The sequence below is a fragment of the Delphinus delphis genome, chromosome 13 (assembly GCF_949987515.2).
Source record: "Delphinus delphis chromosome 13, mDelDel1.2, whole genome shotgun sequence".
Classification (NCBI taxonomy): Eukaryota; Metazoa; Chordata; class Mammalia; order Artiodactyla; family Delphinidae; genus Delphinus; species Delphinus delphis.
In genome coordinates this window covers 30,547,349-30,571,095 of record NC_082695.1, presented here as the reverse complement: position 1 = coordinate 30,571,095, position 23,747 = coordinate 30,547,349, and the positions used below count along the sequence as shown (strand labels likewise).

The 23,747-nt window shown below is 42.9% G+C and overlaps 1 protein-coding gene across 2 annotated transcripts in view; it reads left to right on the top strand.

The window, feature by feature from the left end:
• PTPRM (protein tyrosine phosphatase receptor type M) overlaps positions 1-23,747 on the top strand; it is a 745,004-nt gene that overhangs the window by 620,083 nt on the left and 101,174 nt on the right. For both annotated transcript variants that reach the window (XM_060028688.2, XM_060028687.2), the window contains exon 18: positions 22,270-22,357. In XM_060028688.2, the coding sequence (XP_059884671.1) occupies positions 22,270-22,357 (88 nt within the window). The remainder of the gene's footprint in view (positions 1-22,269; positions 22,358-23,747) is intronic.

Sequence of the window (23,747 nt, the reverse complement as noted above, 5' to 3'; positions counted from 1 at the left end):
AGAAGGGGTTAATGTCTCCCCATAGGACTGCTGTGGGAATGATATTCTGTGTGTGCATCCATGTATATGCATAAATATAGAAATAGACCTTTTACCTGTGTTCTGGAACTGGGCCCCTCCATTCTTGGATCACTGCCAGAGCTTTGAGCCACCATATCTGATGGAATCAGTTATTAGACCACCACCAGGCTTCAGTTTCCTGTGTCACGTTGAAATATTATTCACTCCTCTGTGCTTGGAACCCCCGGTGTCTAAAGCACTGGGTGGTTGTGACTCCCATTAGCGAGCTTCAGCCCACGCCTTCTTGTAGCCTCTTCTCTGTGGTAAAGATGCCTCACTTGGGGCAGAGCATCTCCTCCCTCATCTCCACGCCTCTGTCTTTGTTGCAGGCATCGCTTGCCTGCGCTTGGAGCCCAGTCTCCATGAAGCTTCCCCACCCACCCGTCAAGCCCTACCTGATTTCGCCAAACCTTTACCACACGTGAGGTTCTGCGCCACGTAATTCACCCTCTCTTTACATACCGCTGTTACCCTCTGCTGTCTGTGTCGTGACTGTGACCACTAGATTGTAGCTCCTCGGAGGATGAGGCCGTCTGCTCTTTGGTGTGGTCTCCGCACTGTCCGGCACTATGCTCAGCCCCTAGTAGGCAGGGTGGTTGTCTGGGGCAAGGAGCCTTTTACAGGACTGTCTGATGATGTGTCAACACAGACCAGTGGTGCCCAAGTTTGACAATCAATCATTAGAATTTCATGGTTTTGAAAATTATTAGAACCAGGTGGCGGGCATCTTCATGGTGGAGCTTGGAATAATCAACCTTCTTGTCGAAACAGCAACTAACACTTGCTGAGCATGAGCCAGGGGCCACACATTATCTGATTTAAGGCTCACCACACCCTCCCACTCTGGACAGGAGGAAACTGAGGCTTAGGGAGGTTCATCTTCTACCCGTGTCACAAAGCTCACGCGGGTGCTGGATTTGAACCCAGACAGCTGCACCTTCTGGACACAACAGGGAGTCAGGGTCTCCCTCCCTATTTCCCCTGCGCTTTGACCCTTAAGATGTGAAGAGGTAGGAAAGATCGGGCAGTTGGTACAGGGGTCCTATGGACGTCAGACACCCAGAAAGCTTGACAGCTTTCTACTCATTGGGATGAGTGGCAAGTCACAATTTCCTAAAATATAAAGAAATGGTAGAGATGTTGGAAATTAAGTTTACTGACTACATGACTATATGGTGTTGATGTAGAACTTTCATCTTGTAAACTGACCTTGTTTTATTCATTCCGTGTGTACGATTTTCACTTTATTTGAAGGTGTTAAGAGTCAGGTGTAAGTGTAGATTTGCTCCAATTAATACTCAAGGGGCCAGAGGAAGGAGGCTAAAGAGAGCCAGGGTGTTTGTCCTTCGGCCCTGGCCACCCACGGGATGCCATATTGCACTTAAACATTGTAATAGTTTTTCCCAGTAAGTGCAATAGGTGTGATCGAGTAAAGGAACAGTGGAAAAGAGACATCGAAATGATTTTGTCGATGTTCCATATGTAGAAATAAATGTATTTCAAAAGTCAGTCTTCCAATTATACAACTTTCAAGTCTAACTAAGTAAAATCCTCCCGGGTAAAGGCGAAGCTTAAAGTGACCAGGATTTTTAAAGCAGCTCTTTTGTTTGTGGGGGGTGTTGCGAATGTGTGGCTTTGTGTGTTTAGAGTTCTCAGGCGTGATGAGCTGGGAAGTGGTCCACGGAGTATCGTAGGGAGGCTGCCAGGAGCGCCACAGCTTTTCAAATAGTTTCTGCCTCTAGCACAGTAAGTGAATCTTCAGGTAACAGTGACTTAGGTGGAAAAGGCAATATATTTTTTGAGCCTGTAACTTCACATTAGTTGGAAAAAAAAGTAGGATAGGGAAAAAAACTATGGAAAACCATAAGCATGTCTGCACAGCAGGATTTTGGTTTCTCAGTATGTAATGTTTCATCGTGATGTTCTGAATGGATGGCACACGCTCCTTCCTTAGTTCTTTTTTGGCCAACCTCCTATATGCATCTCAGTGCATACCCCCTGTGTAATCCAAGAAACCACCTAAATCAATCTCTAATGAAAAGGGAAGGTCTGGAGTCTTTGTAAACATAGTATTTATATAGCAGTCAGAGCTTCCTAAAAGTTCTTATTTGGGGAGCAGTGCGACAAACAAAAACATCGGCTGTCTTCTAGGCTGAATATTTGTAATATTTTACAGCAGCTAATTTAACTCGAGGACACAGTTCTAATGAAAGAAGTCATAGGACAAAAAGGTAGAGCTGAAATACATATCTTCAGTGTCCTTGTAAGTCTGATAAACTGCCATGCTGTCCTAAGCTTCTGCAGAACAGAAAGTGAGGAGACCCATTGCAGAAAACTGAATTATACATAATGTCATTAAGCCTCCACCTTCACTTCTGATTGAGAGATTTGCTGCAGGAGACAGTGAGAGCAGAGGCAAATGAAAAAATAAATAAATGAAAGACCTGATCACATTATACATTTTGGTGGAAATGTAATTGCTTATAAGTTCACCTGAAGTTCTTGGGTACATGCGAAGTCATGTGTAGCTGCTGACGATAAGAACAGACCCATGGCCCACAGCATCCTCGTGAACTCTGAGTGTAACCCTCAGGTAGACGGGTACGGAAGTAAGAAGTGCGCTCGCCAGTGATGCTGGCATTGGCACGTACTGAGTAACCACAAACTCTCCTACGTATTGAAGTGGTCACTCTTTTTCTTGCCCTGTTTTTCCACCCAGAGATGTATTTCTGTAGATAACATGCACTGTTTACTTCTTTTTTTTAAATTGGTTTGCAGTGGTGTGTTAGTTTCAGGTGTACAGCAAAGTGATTCAGTTATATGTACATATATATGTATATACACTTATATATATATATTCTTTTTGCAATTTTTTTCCACTGTAGGTTATTATAAGATATTGAGTATGTTCCCTGTGCTATACAGTAGGTCCTTGTTGGTTATCTATTTTTTATACAGTAGTATGTAAATCTTAGTCGCAAACTCCTAATTTATCTCTCCCCCTGCCTTTCCCCTTTGGTAACCAAAACGTTGTTTTCTAGGTCTGTAAGTCTGTTTCTGTCTTATAAATAAGTTCATCTGTGTTGGTTTTTTTTTTTTTAGATTCCACAATTAAGTGATATTATGTGATATTTGTCTTTCTCTGCCTGACTGACTTCCCTTAGTATGATCCTCTCCACGTTCATCCATGTCCGTTTACTTCTTTTCCAAAGTGGTTTTGTAACTGCTTCTTTGAAAGCATGTCTCAATAGACAAGCTCATTAGGAAGGTTATGAAATCCCCTTTTCCAAGATGATGTATCCTGGAAAATGCTCTCATCTGTCAAGGATGATCTCAATGTGAGCATTTTGAAAGGATGACCATGCAGTAATGCCCTCTCTTGAGGTCATCATCTAGTGTCAGGACTGTGAAATGGAAACATCAGTGTACTTGTAAGACTTCATAACTCGGAGGCCCCACATAGCAGGCAGAGCTGGAGAAAGCAGCAAGACCCTTTTCTGACCCTTAATTAACTTCCAGGACTCTGCAGATTGCCGCTGGCTCTTAAGCATCCCCGTACAGTTCTTAATTAATTCTAGCTGCCGGAGTTGCCCACCCTATATCACTGCAAGATAAGCCCTAGCTGAGGAGTGGGGTAATAGCCATCGTAAGCCCGTGGACCACATTTCCTCTTGTTTGATGCTGTGTCTTGAAGGCCATGGCGGCGGGGCGTGTCTGCCTCTGTGAGTAGGTCTGTTTCATTCCACACATCACAGGACCATAGTGTTGGGACAGAATGTCTCCCTGCTTTGTATGAACTATGGCTCGACGAAGAAATCAGTGATAACGCACCTCCAGAAAAATTGAGCGTATGAATGCTCGCTATGGAAGAGATGTTCAGAGAAGCAGAAACTGCAGGTTGTGTCTCTAGTTCTGCATGTCACCTGCAGGGAGGGCATGTGTCCTGGAGAGCCTTGTGGGGTCCTCAGGGACATAGAACCTGTTCATTGTCATAGAACTGCCGTAAGCTTTTATGTCCGGAAGGGCCATATGCTCAAAGGCTTTGGGAGTCATTAGGGTGATCCTGGCAACAAGCATACTACTGCCACGTGCTTTGTACCGAGTTAAAAGGGGGGATATGGACCCTGTCTTGGGGCAACACATAATTTAACCTAACCGTGGTGATGAAAATAACATAAAATGCCGCATATGAGATCTGTAAAGAAAACTTAAGTGGCGCATACTGACAGCTATAATGGAATTGGGTGGGGGGGAAAGATCATTGCAAACTAGAGAAGAAAGCACACAGAAGAGGTAGGTTTGAGCTGAGTTGTAACAGATCAACTTTGCAGGTCAAGGCCAGGAAGGGCTCCCCTGCTGAGCCACACCACACCCCCACGGAATTGGATCCTAGGAAGGCATAGAAGGCCACTGTTGTGCCCTTGTCTTGGACGTACGCCAATGTTGCTTCCATTCTCTCCTTTTTACTTCTTCCTTTCTCGTACCTTTCTTGGCCTTTCCCACTTGTTCCTTGGCACAGCTGGGCTCTTGCGCATCCTGGCAGATCCACAGAGCTCTCCTTCCTTCCCCTGTCTTCCTCTAGATCTGTTTTGTCTTCTCCTCAGCCTACAGTAGGATGCGTGTTGCAGGGTTCACCTTCCTGACCCCCACATCAGCAGAGTCTGGCCCTCCTGGGATGACAGAAGATGCTCTCTCCAGTGCTGTGGCCACGGCCATGTGTGTTGCTTATGCTTCCCGTGTGGCTGGTGCCCCCAGGGAGCCGAGCATCAGGGATGGAGCCTTTGCCTTGTTTAGGGAGCTCGACTGAGCCTTGGGCTGACAGTCAGCAGCTTCTTTTGCCTCAGCCTTGTCTGCAACATCCTCCTTCCTCTAGAAAGGATGCAGGTCACAGACAGTAACCCTGGGAAACGGGGGCCACCTCCCAATTCATTCAGAGGCAGAGAAGGAAGCAGGGAAGGGAGGGAACCCAAGGTCGTCCTAGAGAGCCTTGTGGGGTCCTCAGACACGTTCACGAAGGCATCTCCCAACTTACGTGCTGACACTTAACACTGCCGTCTCTGATGCAATGTCCACGTTTCAGCATTCATTACTATTCGATTTAGTGATTAATTATCAGGCATTACAGACTTCCACAGTGTTTTAAATCCAATAAAAGTTATTTTGGGGGGACCTGAGGTTTGGAGACCAGTTGTTAGATGTCACACCAAAAGCATGATCCATAAAAGAAATAAAGTCAAGAAAATAGACTTCATGGAAATTAAAAACGTTTGCTCTGGGGGAGATGATCCTAAAAGGATAAAAAGACTAGCTCTAGACTGAGAAAAATATTTGCAACCCACATATTTGACAAAGGACTTGTATCTGGAAAATATAAAGGACTCTCAAATCTCAACAGTAGAAAGGCAAACAATCCAATTAGGAAATGGATAAAGACATGGAAGACACTTCACCAAAGAGGATACACGGAGGGCAAATAAACACATGAAAAGATACCATGATCAGCCATTAATAAAATGCAAATTAAGGTCATGAAGAGTTACACACACATAATAGAACAGCTGAAATAAAAAGTAGGGACAGTACCAAATGCTGGTTAGAATGTGGAGGGCTTGGATCTCATAAATTTCCAGAGAATGTAAAATGGGACCACGCCAGAAAAGAGTGTGGCGGTTTCTTAAAAAATTAAACATACCCTTAGCATACAACCCAGCAGTCACACTCCCGGGCATTCGTTACAGAGAAATGAAAACTTAAACTCTCCCAATAAAATGGTGCCTACGTCGTTTCAACTTCTGTTTCCTGGTTTTGATATTACACTACAGTTATGTAGTAACCATTGGTAACCACTGGGGAAAACTGAGGAGTAACCAGGACCTCTCTGAGCTATTTTTGCAGCTTCCTGTGAGCCTAGAATTATTTCAAGATAAACAATTTTTCAAAAGTTATTTTTTGGTATAATTTAAAATTTAAAGGTATTGGTTACTAACATAATTATTTCTTAACTCACTGGTGATAATAATAATAAAGTTGACTTTTATGAATATACTGAAATCTCTTTCCCTGAGCCTAAGTAAAAGCTGTAACAAGAAAATGCATGAAGGATTCGTTTCTGTAAAGAAGAGATGTCTATGAGATGTTTTAGATAAATAACATACGTATTATCATGGATAATAATAAGGCTTTATTATTATGGGTAATAATATCTATGAGATATTATGGGTAAAGCACCTAGAATAGTACTTAGAACTTAGCAAATACGCTGCACTTATCTTGTATTATTATTAATGTCATTTATTTAATGTTATCTGGCATTCTTATTAATACTACTAAATTGGGAGCTTATGGTGATTTCACTAAAATAATTATGTAATCAAAATATTTTGAGCCAAAGTTTTTTCCTCCCCACACTTCTTCTTGGTCAAAATTCAAATCCCCTTTCAGAAGTCTTCTTTGCTGAAACAACAGTCTCTGACGATCGTGTGAAAGTTCATTCTGTCTTCTGATGGAGATGTTAGTATAGTTCCTCCAAGGGCATTAGATCTTTGTTGTTTGCATTTCAGTATTGACCCTTGAGTTTACTTTACTTTCAACTCTCTTGCCTTCTCTAAAATGTTTTGAGGCAGTACTTCTAATAGCATTAAGCATCTCATTTTTAGTTTAATCCCAAACCTTGTAGTTCTAAATAAAAAATTGAACCGCAGGCCCCCAAGGTTTTCATCTAATATCTGGTTCCTTGGATTAGGGCCAAGTCTCCGTTTTTTAAAGCATCAGCACGTTCTAAATACACTTTTTGCTACTTCCTTTTAACATCTGACCTTGGTTCACTTAAACTAATTGTTATCCTTTCAGCAGATTGTGATCCTAAAAAAAAAAAAAAAACAGAAATTACACTATAGAACATTGGTGGAATTTTTAAAATTCTGAGTTCAGTGCCCTCCATTGTAAACTGTGCCGCTTCAGTAGTACTCTATTTTTTTTTTTTAATAATTGAAGTATAGTTGATTTACAATGTTGTGTTAGCTTCTGGTATACATCAAAGTGATTCAGTTATACATGCATATTCTATTTCATATTCTTTTCCATTATGGTTTATCACAGGATATTGAATATAGTTCTCTGGGTCAGTAGTACTCTCTTAATCATGATAGTAATTTATTTAAAACCAAATAAAAGCGTATCATTTTTTAAAAACTTTTTAAAGAACCAAGCCTCAAAAACATCAAATTAATGTACACTTGTAATGTAGGAATCTTCTGATTTATAATTGTCACCTGTTCGTTCACTAATACTTACAGAGCTCCGCCTGTGTGCCGGGTGGATGCTGGGCACCAAGGGTGCTCAGAGGCTCAGCTCCGCCCCTTGGGGCTCCTGGTAGGGGAGGAGACTGGCCTTCATGCTCAAATGCCCTGTGCATGGCATACATCGTACTGATTACATGACAGCTGTAGGGCACTTAATGTGTATAAGCTCCTTACATGCTCTCTTAACTGACATTCATTGGTTTGAATACTGAAAGCAATGCTGTTAAGTAATTTAAATTATTAGAGTATTCCAATTGGATAAATTAAAAACCACATTCAGTAACTGGCCTGTGGCCACACGCTTAGGAATCAGTCAGAGCTGGGATTCCAAGCCCAGTCCTCTGGTCCTAGATCCCATGCTCTTTCCTCTTCTGCACCCTGTGTTGGGAGCCAAGACTGAAGGTGAATTCAGAGTTCCCCCAAGTGTGAAATGCAAGCAGCAGGTGCACTTGCAGGTGGCTTTTAGGAGGTCCACTCATGAGGAATAAACAGTGCTGATATGCAGGGTGAGGAAGTGACTGCCTGTCCAGTTGGTTCTTTTGGTCCTTCGACTGATTCATCCGTGAGCCTGTGTTTGGGGCTAGAGCATCTTTCTCTCCCGAGGAAGAAGAGGCCTCGGGCTCAGAATGTGGCTAAGCAGCGCTGCCAGGCAGGATTGATATCGTTGTTGTGAGCTTGTGGCCTTTACTTTTTCTGTTATCTTTACCCGTGGTGTGTGTTTTGGCCTTCCACTTACTGAAGTGATATGAAATCTCATTTCCAAATGAACATTTAAATATATAATACTTTAAATAAGTAAATTAGAGGGAAGAGGTGAGAAGACAGGGGAAATAGCGAAGGCGGGACCCAGGGACTGAGACTTGGGACGAGCTCGTGGAGCTACTCTGTTAACCTCACGTGCCTTCGGGATTTTTGTTTCATCTTCTCCTCCACCCACCTGCAACTTCCCAAACCAAAAGCATCTTCAGAAGATGATGAGAGTTTGTAGGGAGCACATGCAGATGAATAAAGCATTCCACCCAAGGTCTGTGGTAAGATGATTTTAGCCACTAATGTTTGATCTGCTTTGAGAGATGAGTTAGTCCTTTCGGGGTTCCCTCTCTCGGGAGGGGTGATAGCATATGGAAACTTCCACCAAGATTCCCGCCCTGCCTGGTGCAGCCTCACTGTTTCAACTTTGTTTTCAGTCTCCTCCTCACACCCAGATTCTAAGGCTCAGAGCCAAGACTTGTGTCACAGAAGTCTCTGGACACCTAGGGTGATGGTGTCCCCAGATTTTTTTTATTAATTTTTATTGGAATATAGTTGCTTTACAGTGTTGTGTTAGTTTCTGCTGTACAGCAAAGTGAATCAGCTATACATATACATATATCCCCTCTTTTTTAGATTTCCTTCCCATTTAGGTCACCACAAAGCACTGAGTAGAGTTCCCTGTGCTGTACAGTAGGTTCTCATTGGTTATCTGTTTTATACATACTAGTGTGTATATGTCAATCCCAATCTCCCATTTCATCCCACCACCACCCCTGCCCCCCTTGGTAACCATAAGTTTGTTTTCTACGTCTGTGACTCTATTTCTGCTTTGCAAATAAGTTCATCTGTACTATTTTTCTAGATTCCACATATAAGCAATGTTGTATGATATTTGTTTTTCTTTTTCTGACTTACTTCACTCTGTAAGACAATCTCTGGGTCCATCCACGTCTCTGCAAATGGCACTGTTTCATTGCTTTTTATGGCTGAGTAATATTCCATTGTACATATGTACCGCATCGCCTTTATCCATTCCTCTGTCGATGGACATTTAGGCTGCTTCCATGTCCTGGCTATTGTAAATAGTACAGCAATGAACATTGCGGTGCCTGCATCCTTTCAAATTATGTTTTCTCCAGATATATGCCCAGGAGTGGGATTTCCGGGTCATATGGTAGCTCTATTTTTAGTTTTTTAGGGAACCTCCATACCCAACTTTCAATAAGAAATATCATTTGTCCAAACATCAGTCAATAAAGGAAAGCAGCTATGACTCCAATTTCAAAATACGTTATAATTTTCAATAAGAATGTTTGCTTCTAAGAAAAGTTAAACTTTCTGACAGAATACATTGAGATGTAATTATTCTTCACGAAACTGTTAGCAAAGGTATTTCTAACCTTAATTTCCTAATTTCTAAAATACTCCTCCCTTCTAAATTTTTACCGTGAATCTCGTGTCTCGGGTCCTGCAGGAAGAGCCTGGGAACGGTGCCGATAGGTTTTATAAATGAATAGATGTCAAAGAGAGAGTCACAAACCTCTCATTAAAATTCCTTTTTCTGCTATACTTGTTCTTTCCAAGCCTGTCATGTCTAAAAAAGTGTCCTTAGATTTTCAGCCACATTTGATGGAGCGTCTGTGCTGTGATTTGTGAGGTGAGGACATTTTAAAACTCACAGCTCTCCAAGAAATACCATGGAAAAGATGTTTGTTTTTTAACAGAAAGGAAAGAACAAAACAATAATCGCCCCATTTCTAAATGCTGTATAGAATCCGTGGAGGGAAAACATAGAGGAAAACAATGGAAGGGACATTGTCAGGGTGACGCTAACAAAAATTGGCAGCAAAGTCAGTAAGGATTTACTGTCATCGAAGTCTGAAGCTCTAATGTTAGAACAGCAGTAATTGCTAGCACTGACTGAGCACTTCCTGTTTACCTGGTGCATTGCACATGTCAAGTCTCTAGGTCCTTGAGACCGCCCTGTTGTCAGTAGGGAGACTTGCTATGTTTTCAAATAGGGACATGGCAGGTGCCCACGTGCTTTTTTAAAAGCTTACCCTAGGAGAAGTGTATAAACCACGGGGAGGTGAAGTGACCAGGTAGGAAGCTACTGCAGTCATGCAGACCAGAAGTGAGTGGAAGTCAGCTTCTCTGGCTAGTCCCAGAAGGAAAGGAGGAGCTTGCTTTCTGCAAAAGCATCCATTTGTTCTCTAGATGCTTCAAGGATTCCTTTTGCCAAAGGGGACCGTTGCTCATCTCTGAAGATCTGGGCACTGTTAGCACAGGCTCACCGACAAATCACTCTTCCAAGGCAGGTACAGAGGTAGAGGAAATTACAGTTCTCGAGTTGTATTAACATCTCAGACCCTGGCAGTATCTGCATCTGAGGGGAAATGAAAATCCTTATCTCTCCGAAAGATGGTGGCGCTCTCTGAGGAAGGACTCAAACCCAGACTGATTTAGAGAGGCAGCACAGCAATTACATCAGTCGCGTTCACCTGCCTTGAAAGCAGAGCAGTCCCCTTTTTGGTGGCCACCTGTGACAAGCCGCTCATTGGCATCACGATTTTGACACCCCATCTGATGACTGGGCCTCCTTGGGAGCGCCAGGGTAATGCAGTGAGGACAGGGCCAGGACCAAGTTCCAGGACCTTTGCAAAATTGCTTGATCTCATGATGTCCTGTGACTGATCAGAGATAGGCATGCCCAAATCAAAAAAGTAAACTTGGACCAAGATTTATGTAGTGAATGTAAACATATAAACAGTGCTGTAAATCCCTTGCAGTGCAGCCCCTCTGCTACCCCATCCTCCCTGCTCAAGAAGCAGCAGAGACCCTATCGGGACCATCTAGAAGGATGAGTCTGTACATGCAGCCTTTGACTTTCAAACTGAGGAATATCCGTCTCAGGCCCCCTTCAGGGGACAAGTGCCAGGGGACAAGAGACTCCCCGAAACTCTCTGCTGCCTCCTCAGCATCAGTGGGTGAGAACATCCTCGTGAAACTGAAAGTGGGGTCCAGCTGCTCGCCGCTCAAAAACCAGTAAAGAGGCAAGGTTGCTGGAAAGGAAAGTTTGCTTTATTTCGGATGCCGGCAACTTGGACAGGGTGAGGGTGGGGGACTCCTGTCCAAAGGCTGACTCCCCCCCAACTGACAATCAGTGGGCAAGAGGTTTCAGAGACGGAGGGAGGGGGCTACATGCAGAAACAGCACAGTCAGCCTTGACCGTCGTCTTGTTACTGGTCATCGGTGGTTTGACCAGAGTTATCTTGATTGTTTTAAGTACCGTTAATATTCAGTTCCAGGGTTGGTTTGTTCCCACTTCCTTGAGGCCAGTCCTCGGAATTGTGGCAGCTTATGTCATGGCTACAGTCTGGTCATAATGTAGTTAACTTCTTCCACCTGGTGGAGGTTTCAGTATCTATAAGACAGCTCACAGGAGATGGCTCAGAACATTATCTATAGCCCTTGAGGAGGAACTGAAGGTTCTTGACTTTGCTTAATGACTAAACTATTATTGTTTAGTCTTGTTGGACTGTTTTCCTTTGTTTCTCCATTTTCTCACTTCTCTGATTAAAGTTATTCTTTGGCTAAAGTTTTTCTACAGACAAAAGGCAGGTGGAGGACATGGGGGGGAAGGACCATAGGGTCCTGCTTGGTTTCACTCACGTCTGTGGGACAGGGGCTTCCAGGCCTGAGAAGGTAGACCAGATGGGAGGCGTCACTGGGCCCTGCTGAGCACAGCGGGTGTCACTAAGCTTCCTTCCAGGGAACAAAGGGAAGAGGAATGAATGCCAGGAAAGAGTTGACTATCCCCAAACAGCTACCCTCTGCCTCTTAAAATTAATGCTCGACTGAAACTCACACCAAATATATCAAAATAGCCCCCTTTCTTGTATAGATGTTTTATTTATTTATTTATTATTGATGTACAATATTATGTAATTTTCAGATGTATAATGTAGTGGTTCACAATTTTTAAAGGTTATATATTCCATTTATAGTTATTATAAAATATTGGCTATATTCCCTGTGTTAAACAATATATTCTTGTAGCTTATTTATTTTATATCTAGTAGTTGGTACCTCTTTTTTTTTTTTTTTTGGCTGCTTTTTTGGGTCTTCGTTGCTGTGCATGGCTTTCTCTAGTTGTGGTGAGCGGGGGCTACTCTTCGTTGAGGTGTGCAGGCTTCAGTAGTTGTGGCTAGCGGGCTCTAGAGTGCAGGCTCAGTAGTTGTGGCGCATGGGCTTAGTTGCTGCGTCGCATGTGGGATCTTCCTGGACCAAGGCTTGGACCCATGTCCCCTGCATTAGTAGGCGGATTTTTAACCACTGAGCTACCGGAGAAGCCCTAGTTTGTACCTCTTAATCCCCTACCCTATCTTGCTCCCCACCTTCCCTCTCCCCACTGGTAACCACTAGTTTGTTTTCTATATCAGTGAGTCTGTTTCTTTTTGTTGCATTCACTGGTTTGGTTTTTCTACATTTAAGTGATATCATACAATATTTGTCTTTCTCTGATTGACTTATTTCACTTAGCATAATACCCTCCAAGTTCATCCATGTTTTTGCAAATGGCAAAATTTCATTCTTTTTTGTGTCTGAATAGTGTTCCATTGTATATATGTACCACATCTTCTTTATCCATTCATCTGTTGATGGACACTTAGGTTGCTTCCATGTCTTTCCTACTGTAAATAATGCTGCTATGAACATTGAGGTACATGTATTGTGTCAAATTAGTGTTTTCATTTTGGGGGGATATATACCCAGGGGTGGAATCACTGGGTCATATGGTAGCTCTATTTTTAGTTTTTTGAGGAACCTCCATACTGTTCTCCACAATGGCTGCACCAACTTACATTCCCACCAACAGTGTACAAGGGTTCCCTTTTCTCCACACCCTCTCCAACATATGTTATTTGTGTTCTTTTTGATGATAGCCATTCTGACAGGTGTGAGGTGATATCTCATTTTAGTTTTAATTTGCATTTATCTGATGACTAGCAATGTAGAGCCTCTTTTCATGTGCCTGTTGGCCATCTCTATGTCTTCTTTGGAAAAATATCTATTCAGGTTTTCTGCTTCTTTTTTAATCGGGTGGTTTGCTTTTTTGATGTTGAGTTGTATGAGCTGTTTATGTATTTTGGATATTAACCCTTTATTGGTCATATCATTTGCAAATATTTTCTCCCATTCTGTAGGTTTTCTTTTCATTTTGTTGATGGTTTCCTTTGCTGTGCATAAACTTACAAGTTTAACTAGGTCCCATTTGTTTGTTTTTGCTTTTATTTGCTTTGCTTTAAGAGACAGATCTAAACAAATATTGCTATGATTTATGTCAAAGAAAGTTCTGCCTGTGTTTTCTTCCAGAAACTTTATGGTTTCCAGTCTTACATTAGGTCTGTAAGCCATTTTGACAAAGCCACCTTACTTTGCCTCAGTCTTTGTGATTCCGTGAGATGTTGGCCTTGCCTGTGGAATGTTCAGCAACAACCCAGGCTTCGAAGTTACTGTTTCACCTCTTTTTCTCCACCACTGAGCTGAAGAGTATTTATTTTTCTCTCTGCTCACTTGATCAGTGGTTTTCAGATTTTTTTTCCTGCTTCAATTCACTTGAGGGGTATGTCACATCATTAGCGGGAGCTTAGTACTGCAATGATTCTGAAGGTGGAAAGAAAAGGAGCTTTGAAATTGGGCAAATTTCCTGAAAAGCAGGTCTATTGAGGGTCCCTCCAGGGTGCACACGGCTTCACATCCCGGGAAAATCACTGTGCAGATGGTAAGAGAGCTGTGTGTCGTCCAACAGGATTATTCCACAAAAAGTGGAAACCAGAAATGCCTGGCGACTTCTGACCCACGGCCAGGGCGACTTCAGAAAGCTGAGTGTGCAGTGTGATGCAGTCAGCACAAAGGCACGCGTCCTCGGCCAGCTAGGTGGTCAAGCACAAGGAGCACAGGGTTCAGAGCCGGGCAGCACTGGGTCCAGGCCCCAGCCGTTCTGCTTCCCTGCTGCGTGGTTGCAGGCAATCCACTTCATGCCTTCTGATCCTAAATTCCCTTCTCTATACAGTAGAAATAAAGACTTGCCTGGTAGAACTTCAAAGATGCCATAAGCATATGTTATTCATATAAGACATTGCTGTGAAAAGTCACTCATTCAGAGTAATATCCAACAGAATAAAAAACATTTTTAAGCTCAGTCAAATGTCAGGGTACAAATGTTTCTGAGCACTAAAACATCACATTTAGGCTCTAAACCTCAAGTCCATTATCACATACGAAAGAGATGTTAGGTAAAGGAAGGCAATATGGCAACTGTTGCCTAGAGCATCACCAGCTGAATCCTGCAAAATAGAAATTACATTTGGAACTGAATTACATTGTACTAAAACATGGCCATTTGAAGTCCTGAGATTAATTAGCAAGTTCCTTAAAGATATCAGTGTGTTGGCATTTCGATTTCAGTTTGTTTAGAAGTAACAGTTCCTGGGTCAAGGTTCTTGTTTCACCTAGCCCTCACCTCTCTTGCCCTTGAAGGCTCACACACTCCCTCTGGCTGCCTCTGTCTGGGACATTGATGATGGCAGTGACTGGTGGCCACCGCTGCCTCTGGCCCCGAGCTGCCAGGGCCACCTTCCCATCGACACTCCACCCTGCGGCCTGTCAGGCAAGCATAGGTGGCTTTAGTGCAATAGCAATAAATAGTTTATATAGACCAAATAAAATGCAGCGTTGGAAGAACCCAAAGAGGTGTATGGGTAGAAAACAAAGAAGTTCAGAGACTTTGCACGCCCCAGTGAGGGCACCTTCCTTCTTTTTGCGTGATGATTTTAGTCATTTTACGTGCACAGTTTTATTCATATGAGAAAGGGAGGAAAACTTCGATTTCAGAAGCTTCTAAAAACCACTCGACCCTGCACTGCCTGAGAACACACTGTGCGTTAGATACAGCCTTGACCTGCATCCCGTCCTTTCCGGCAGCTTTTCTGTTGAATAGGGTTTGGGGTTTTTTTCTCCTTTTTTAATATCTGGGAGCTGTGACATTTTTAACTGACTGCAGCATTTTGGAGTAACATTCTCTTGAGGTGGGCAACCGCGACGTATAATTACATCCTGTGGGAAATGATGGTGGTGTGAGGGGTAGGAAGGAGGTTACTGAATCACAAAAACATGTTTCCTGTTCAGAAAAAAATGGCCGCGTGTGAGATGTTCCACATACTTCTTCTCTGTGCCCAGGGAGCGTGCAGCATCTTTACATGGAGCCATTGGTATTCGCTGGACCTTAGCCTGCTTTCATTTTTATTGTTTCGGAGACTTATTGCTCTTGCAGAGCGGTTCCCGGTTTGCTGCCTTTTCTCAGTATATATGAGCTAAGGTAGTCAGAGGAAACACTTTAATTACATTTTAAGCAGAGTCAAAGCCTAAGTCTGTTTATGAAAATTCTAACAGACGGTGCAGTGAGACCATTAACTTCAATCCCCAAAATAACATAAAGTGGTTTTTTCATAATAAAAAGTCCATAGTTGGTGTGTTAAATTGTATCTGCATATTACAAATCTGCCCTGAACGCTAAATATTGCCTAAATGTGCGTACTGTATTTAAAAATCCCTCCTGTGAAAAGCATCCTTGGAGCATGGGCCGTTGTCGTGTCTCCCAAGCTGGTCCTTACGCAGTTGCTCCGAGGATGGGGCATCATCAGCTGCAAAGAAACGCCTGTGCTGTGGTTGAATTGGATTTTAACCATTACCTGCTCATAACTTTTGTCAAGCAAAAACTGGAGAGATTAAGGAGGAATTGGAGGTTGTACTAAAACGTGAACTTAAGGGTGGGGGAGATGTTAGGAGTAGGTAAGCCAGGTATCCCCCGAGCGGCCAGAATTCACGTGCTCAGGAATCCTCTGAAGGAATTCCTTCAAGGACCCGAGCTCTCACTTTCTCAGCAACAGCAGGATTCAAAACCTGGTTGGCTTTCCTTGCAGTAAATGTGAGAGGAACAGCTCTTCTCTAGAGCCACATAAATGATGTGGTGATTACTTACTTCCCAGGAATACTGGTTCAGAGTACGAGTCTTCTGAAAGCATACAGTAATTGAATTTATGCAGTTTTATTGGAACACATCCAGCTTTTGACCTTCTTGCAGATAAAAAAAGATAGCCAAAGAACCTTTTGTTCTTACCCCAAGAAAAATGCACAGCAGAAAATTGTCTGAAACGTTTGTTGATTTGTTTCATTTATTAAAAGATATTTAAAAGCCAGAAGCGCTGTGACATAGGACGTGGTAGAATGATTGTGTAGCAAAATTACTTAATTTTCCTCGGGCGCATTTCACTGGTGGGTTTATTAGTGACTACCTGTTCAGCTCATGGTCTGCAAAAAAGGAAAGGTGGTAGGTCACAGGGTCATCAGAGAAGGCTCAGTCCCTCGGGAAGATGAGGCCTGGAGGAAGAGCCACTTCTGCCTCTGGAGTCTCACGTCGGTGCCAGGCCTTGCTGTGGGCCACACAGGAAGTGGTATTCTATAGCCCTGATGACCTGCATTTCTGCCCTGATTGCTATTCTTGCTCAGAATTCCCAAGCCAGGGGCTTCCCTGGTGGCGCAGTGGTTGAGAGTCCGCCTGCCGATGCAGGGGACACAGGTTCGAACCCTGGTCCAGAAAGATCCCACATGCAACGGAGCAACTAAGCCCATGTGTCACAACTACTGAGCCTGCGCTTTAGAGCCTGCGAGCCACAACTACTGAAGCCCGTGCATCTAGAGCCTGTGTTCCGCAACAAGAGAAGCCACCACAGTGAGAAGCCCACGCACCACAACAAAGAGTAGCCCCTGCTCGCCGCAATTAGAGGAAGCCTGCATGCAGTAACGATGATCCAACGCAGCCAATAAATAAAAAGAATTTCCAAGCTAGGAAAGCAGCCAGGGGCTCACTATGCAAAAGACGCATATGTCATGTCACAGCTTCTCTGAGTTGCCCAGTGGCTCTAGAGCAATAGATAAAGTTTTATTTTCTAAGTAGAAATTTAAGCAGTTGACTTTTGTCCTACTGCAGGCATAAGAGGGAATCTAAAGTCTAAGGTAAATATGTTCTCAGCTATTTTGAAAATGTATGCTAATGGAAAGCCATGACATTTAAAACTGGGTCCATCTTAGAAATGTTTTTAAATGACAATCTCCATAACAAAAGAAAACAAAGCCAGGTGATCAATCCAGAAAGCCCTTTCTTCCTCTCTCTGGGCTCCCCATTAGGTGTATGACTTACTTTACAAGCCAAGGATAAGAACACATGGTCTTCATAATGCAAATGTATTCATGGGCATGTATTCATGGGGAGACTGGCTGTATAATTGGAAGCAAAACTGTGCCAGAAAATGCGAGACGGATCACCAGATCTGTAGAGAGTCAGGAAACTGTGGATGGTACCAGTCATCTGATCTTTTCCTTGAAGCAGCTTTTTGTTTTGTTTTGTTTTGATTTTGATTTTGTTTAAGAAAAATACATTCTGCCACTTAAACTGATTCACATAATTCCTGGATGGAAAGTTGGGGAGGCTCATGGCAAGAACTCCCACTTCTACTGTTGCTCTCCTGCTGTTGCTTCCCTGCAACGATCACATTATCCTAGGAGATAAGAAAATTTCCTATTTTGTGAAAGCAGTCGACAGTTAAGCAAAGTTTACTTGACATATTTTATATTGTCTGTTGCAAACCTTCATTTGGAGACAAGGAGATACGATCTAGGTTGGAAAACAGTCATTGGTCATGTGTAGATTTAACTGCATCCCCTCCAAAGCCCCTGTCGGGAGGGGTGGTCCAGGAAGAGCAGTGGACTAAGGGTCAGAAAGCATTGAGGTCTGACTCACGCTGGTCTGCGATGATCTGGTTGGGGTCTTTGTCTGCAGCAGTAAAGCAGGCAGGTGGTCCGCCATGGCTGCTGCTCTCATGAATAGTAGTCAAGACGATGGACTCTTCATTCTGCTCACGTACTGATGCCCGTGGTCAGTGCTCAGAGATGGAGAGCATGGGCCCCACTCTCACAAAAACATGCAGAGGTCAAGTGCAGGGAGATTGGTTATCATCTCGTTGTTGATTTTGTCTGCTTTCTGGTCGCCAGTTAATGAGAACAGTCAAATGAAAATAACGTTTTTTAGACTCGCAGACTTAGAGAACGAACTTATGGTTACCGGGGGGAAGGGCATGCGGGAGAGGGATAGATTGGGAGTTAGGGATTGACATGTACACACTGCTACACTTAAAATAGATCACCAACAGGGACCTACTCTATAGCACAGGGAACTCTGCTCTACACTCTGTAATGACCTAAATGGGAAAAGAATCTGAAAAAGAATAGATATATATATATGTGTATAACTGAATCACTTTGCTGTACACCTGAAACTAGCACAACATTGGTAATCAACTAGACTCCAGTATAAAACAAAAGTTAATAAATTTTTTTAAAAACAACTGTTTTTAAAAGCGAGGGCTATTGGAATTCCTGTGATCACCATAAATGCTAAAGAAACCCAGCTGTGATGTGGGCGCCTTCCCCCACGGAAAGCGTCTGTTTGTCAGGAATGGGAAGGAGCTGGTGTGGCTCAGGGTGGCTTTGTCTCCGGTGACCCAGCAGGATCTCCTGTACTAGTGGAGCAAGTGCCTCCTCCCTAATCCGTTGCTGACCCCCCTCCATCTGTCTGTCTGTCTCTCATCCTGTGGGGAGTCAACTAGTGGCCGTGGGTCTACTGGAAGACACCCAGGTCTTCTTCAGAGTCAGGTCCCTTTTTCATCTTCCCATGAAAATAGCAAAGTCTGGAAACTTTCACATGGGTGGAGAAGGCAGAGGGGAATGAAATTGTCATTACATCACGACAAACTCAAAGTATTAATAGAATTAAATTGTTATAAGGGAAGTCAAATAATAGTTATTACTCAACGGTAAAATAATTGTCATTCATAGAGTAACAAAGACACTTCAGAAAAAGAGGATGACTTTTAAATCCCTGAAGCTATTTTAAATGCATATTTTGTGGCAGAATAGACGTTACATGTCTAAATAAATCCTTTACCTATCCTATAACGGTCTTGTTCTAGATGGAATTAACTAACGATTTTCACTGTATTTTTATTAGCTTAATTTATTAATAATCCTGAAAATGTTTGTATTTGTTTTTGTCCTGCATTGCACAGTATCTTACCCTTCAGTTAGCAATGTATATTGTGAATCTGTTAATACAGCTCTAAGCGTGTAGTGCATCTGATCCTGGTCTGCCTCCATGGTTTTATTTCAAAATGATAAATACAATGTAAAAACTATTATGATAATGAAGTGTCAACAATGACCGTGACTAAGGTACCTTACTTTAAAATGGGCAATTGAATACTGTTGGTGGGAATGTAAGTTGGTGCAGCCACTATGGAAAACAGTATGGAGGTTCCTCAGAAAACTAAAAGTAGAATTACCATATGATCCAGCAATCCCACTCCTGGGCATATATCCGGACAAAACTACAATTCAAAAAGATACATGCACCCGTATGTTCATAGCAGCACTATTCACAATAGCCAAGACATGGAAACAACCTAAATGTCCATCGACAGATGAATGGATGAAGAAGATGTTGTATAATATATATATACAAGGGAATACTACTCAGCCATAAAAAGAACGAAATAATGCCATTTGCATCAACAGGGACACAGCTAGGGATTATCACACTAAGTGGACTGGGCGTTTGGGGTTAGTAGATGCAAACTATTATATATAGACTGGATAAACAACAAGGTCCTGAGATAAACCATAATGGAAAAGAATAGAAAAAAGAATGCATATATATGTATAACTGAGTCACTTTGCTGTACAGCAGAAATTAACACATTATAAGTCAGCTATACTTCAATTTTAAAAAATAAATAATAAAATAAAATGGCAATTTAAAACTCTAACTCTTACGCTTGCAGTGTTATCATTTCCCTCTTGGATGTGATGAAATGGTGTGTCCTGATGTTCTGTTGTGTGGAATTAATAGTGCAAGGGGGACAGTCAGGACAGGGCTCTTTTCCAGCCAGTCTCTGTTGAGGGCCGAGCTGTAAGGTAACAGCAGCTTTAACACACGGCAGTTCACAGAAAGCACATGCACATTCTTTTTTAACATCTTTATTGGAGTATAATTGCTTTACAGTGGTGTGTTAGTTTCTGCTTTATAACAAAGTGAATCAGTTAAACATATACATATGTCCCCATATCTCCTCCCTCTTACATCTCCCTCCCACCCTCCCTATCCCACCCCTCTAGGCGATCACAAAGCACAGAGCTGATCTCCCTGTGCCATGTGGCTGCTTCCCACTAGCTATCGGTTTTACATTTGGTAGTGTATATATGTCCATGCCACTCTCTCACTTCGTCCCAGCTTACCCTTCCCCCTCCCTGTGTCCTCAAGTCCATTCTTTACATCTGCGTCTTTATTCCTGTCCTGCCCACAGGTTCTTCAGAATGGTTTTGTTTGTTTGTTTGTTTGTTTTTAGATTCCATATATATGTGTTAGCATACAGTTTTTGTTTTTCTCTTTCTGACTTACTTCACTCTGTTTGACAGACTCTAGGTCCATCCACCTCACTACAAATAACTCAATCTCGTTTCTTTTTATGGCTGAGTAATATTCCATTGTATATATGAAGCACGTGCACTTTTACAGACGGACATCATGAACCCTGCAGACAGTACCTGTGCAGGTCTCCAAGTACTCCAACTCCGCAGACCCCCACACTGCAGAAGTCAAGCTTTATTTGGGCATCAAAGCCCAGCAGACGGCCCCCAGATACTGCAGTCACTCATTCATTCAATGACTAATTATCGGACTCCTATCACGAAGCGTGGGCTCCACACCGACAAAAATGAGGACCACGCAGCCCCTGCCTGGGGACATCCACAGCCTGGGGCAGAGACGGTAGGGTATGCCCAGCACTGTGCACTGTGTGGTCGGGTCTGAGCCACCTGCAGGCGGCAGGGCTCCCCGTGGGGTCTGTGAGCAGGTGTGTCCCCACTCCGACCGCACTAAGGAGCAGCTCAGCTGATAAGACACAAGTGGACCCGTGAAAAGGAATAAAGAAGTGGTCCCATTGGACCGCAGACTGATTGCTCACTAGTGGCCATTGCCAGCAATGGCCAAGATGGCCAAGCGCTTTAGCAGGGGATGGAGAGTAGAGGAGTATAAAGGAGCTTCCGTTCTAAAGAGGGACCTTGGAAAGCCATGCTGGGGCATGTTTGAGGATGTGAGTTCCTGGTACCACATTCTCTGACCCCAGAGCATTTTAGAACGATGTTTCCACACACGTGATCTGCCTTTGTGTCTTCCGCCTGCTCTTCCCTCCTCTCCCAGTTGGTGCCAGGAAATATAAGAGTAGGTACAGAAAAGACAACAAAACAGTGTTACTAAATGCTTCTTGCTACCATCCTTCTTCCCAGTACCTCCTTGTAGCGTTGACTACGTGAAGGTGAAACAGAACGTGAACTAAAGTGGAAATTAAAATCCCAGCTTTTTTTTTCACTTGTCAACTGATAGCAGAGGACATTTTCATTATAACTTGAACAGAAAAATGTATATCTGACTAATAACATGAAGATTAAAGACCCTAGGCATAATAATGCCAAATCCTTAAATAAATGGACATCTAAGCTCCATTAAAAATGAAAACTCTGGCAGAAGTTCTTAGAGGATTTTAGGCTGGAAGTCGTGAAGTCTTAGCTTACCTACTTTCACAGATTTAACCAAAAATAACCTTCCTTCAGTTTGCAGTTGGGAAGAAAAATGATATCTTTATATCTCGTAGGAGAATATTGAAAGGATGTAATGTAATTAAGAAATTGAGAGAAATGTTAAATTTTCTGTAATAAATATTCAGGTGGGATGGGGATGAACACCCAACCATTTTCAGCGGATGGTACAGATAAATTGTGGGCTTACTCTTCAGCCCCCAAACTAAATGAGATATTTAAGATATAAAGTAGTTTAATAATCCATTATTTCATTCCTGTGAATATTCTTTTCCTTCCTTGACCCTTGTACACTTTTTAAGAACACCCCCCAGTCGTTAAGATCCCTGTGTTTGTTTACCGCACGGAATTGTAACTCGTCACGTCACTTGTCTCTTTCTTCCAGAGCTTCTTTGAAGGGCAGTCTGCACCATGGGACTCTGCTAAGAAAGATGAAAACAGAATGAAGAACAGATATGGGAATATTATTGCATGTAAGTGTTGACAGCATCATCGTGCTGTGATGTAACTTTCTTCTCACATCTGCTGAGATCGACCGCCAGCCTCATGCGGCAAGAATTTGCAGTGCAATTACTACCTTCATCCCGCTGGAAAAGCTGGTGTGATGCTCGTATTAGGGAAAGGAAAAACTACCTAAATACCCCCGCTATGTCCGTGTGTCTTGCTGTGGGGCTCCTTTTACTTTTAGATTGAAGGTTCGGGTAACCTGGGTAATGTTCAAATGCTGAGACAGAAAATGCATTTTGGAGGGAGTAAACATAACAGATCTAACGCTTCCCATCTGCTCCATGAGAAGGAATAGACATAATGATTCGAAGCACGCCCCGCTGCCAGGAGCTTCTCAGCAGACGTGAGCTCATTAATCCTCAGGACACTTGGGGTAGGGAGGTCAGTAATAGCCCCATTTTGAGGACAGGAAACTGAAACTCAGAAGTTAAATGGTAGTCCCTGTATCACAACGCTCATTAGCAGAAGAGCTAGGATGATATCTCAGAAATTCTCAGTTCCTATGAAGAGGAATGGTCCCAATCCATAATGCCTCGGACGGCTTTTAAATCAAGCCCAACCTCATTAACGTTCCGTAACGATGCCGGGATGCCTGGTAGATTGATGAGCTTCCTTCTTCCAGGGCTGAAGCCATCCATCCCCTGCATTAAACTGCTCAAAGCCACACGTGACTGCACCGAGGTACTGACGAGGTACTCACGAAATTAAAACCATCTCTAAAGATATGTAAATTTAAAAAACAACAATAATGTGAAATATAGAGCACCTAGCTCATCCTCCCTTATTACTTGTAAGAGAACAAACTTGAAAGGTTTGGATACTCCAGCGGAGCTGTATATTATCTTTCTTGATTGTGGAAGTGCGGTTAGATTTTATCTGCCTGAGTTAACATTTTCTTGGTAGGACAGTTGAGCTTCTATAGCAGCGCCACCCAGTAGAATTTTCTGTGATTGTAGAAATGTTGTGTGTCTGTGCTGTCCGGTGCAGTAGCCCTCACCATACCAGCACTTGAAATGTGGCTGGTGTGACCGAGGAACTGAATTTTCTATTGTATTCAATTTTAATTATTTTTAATTTAGATCGTCCATGAGACGAGGGGCTCCCATATTGGATGGTGCAGACCTACAGTGTGTTTCATTTTTAAAAAGAAGTGTGTCGGGGTTTACATATAATATGAACCATCCCAACTGGGCCTGTGGCCTGTTTTCCCTTTGGCCACTCACAAAGCCAAACCACTGGTTCTGCAGATGGCAAGTGCTAGCTTCGGGAGTCGTGTGCATTCATTTACTTAGAGCTTCATTTTTAGAGAGAAGATGTTCCCCTGAGATCTAAGGCTTCATTGCCCTTCAGTGAATT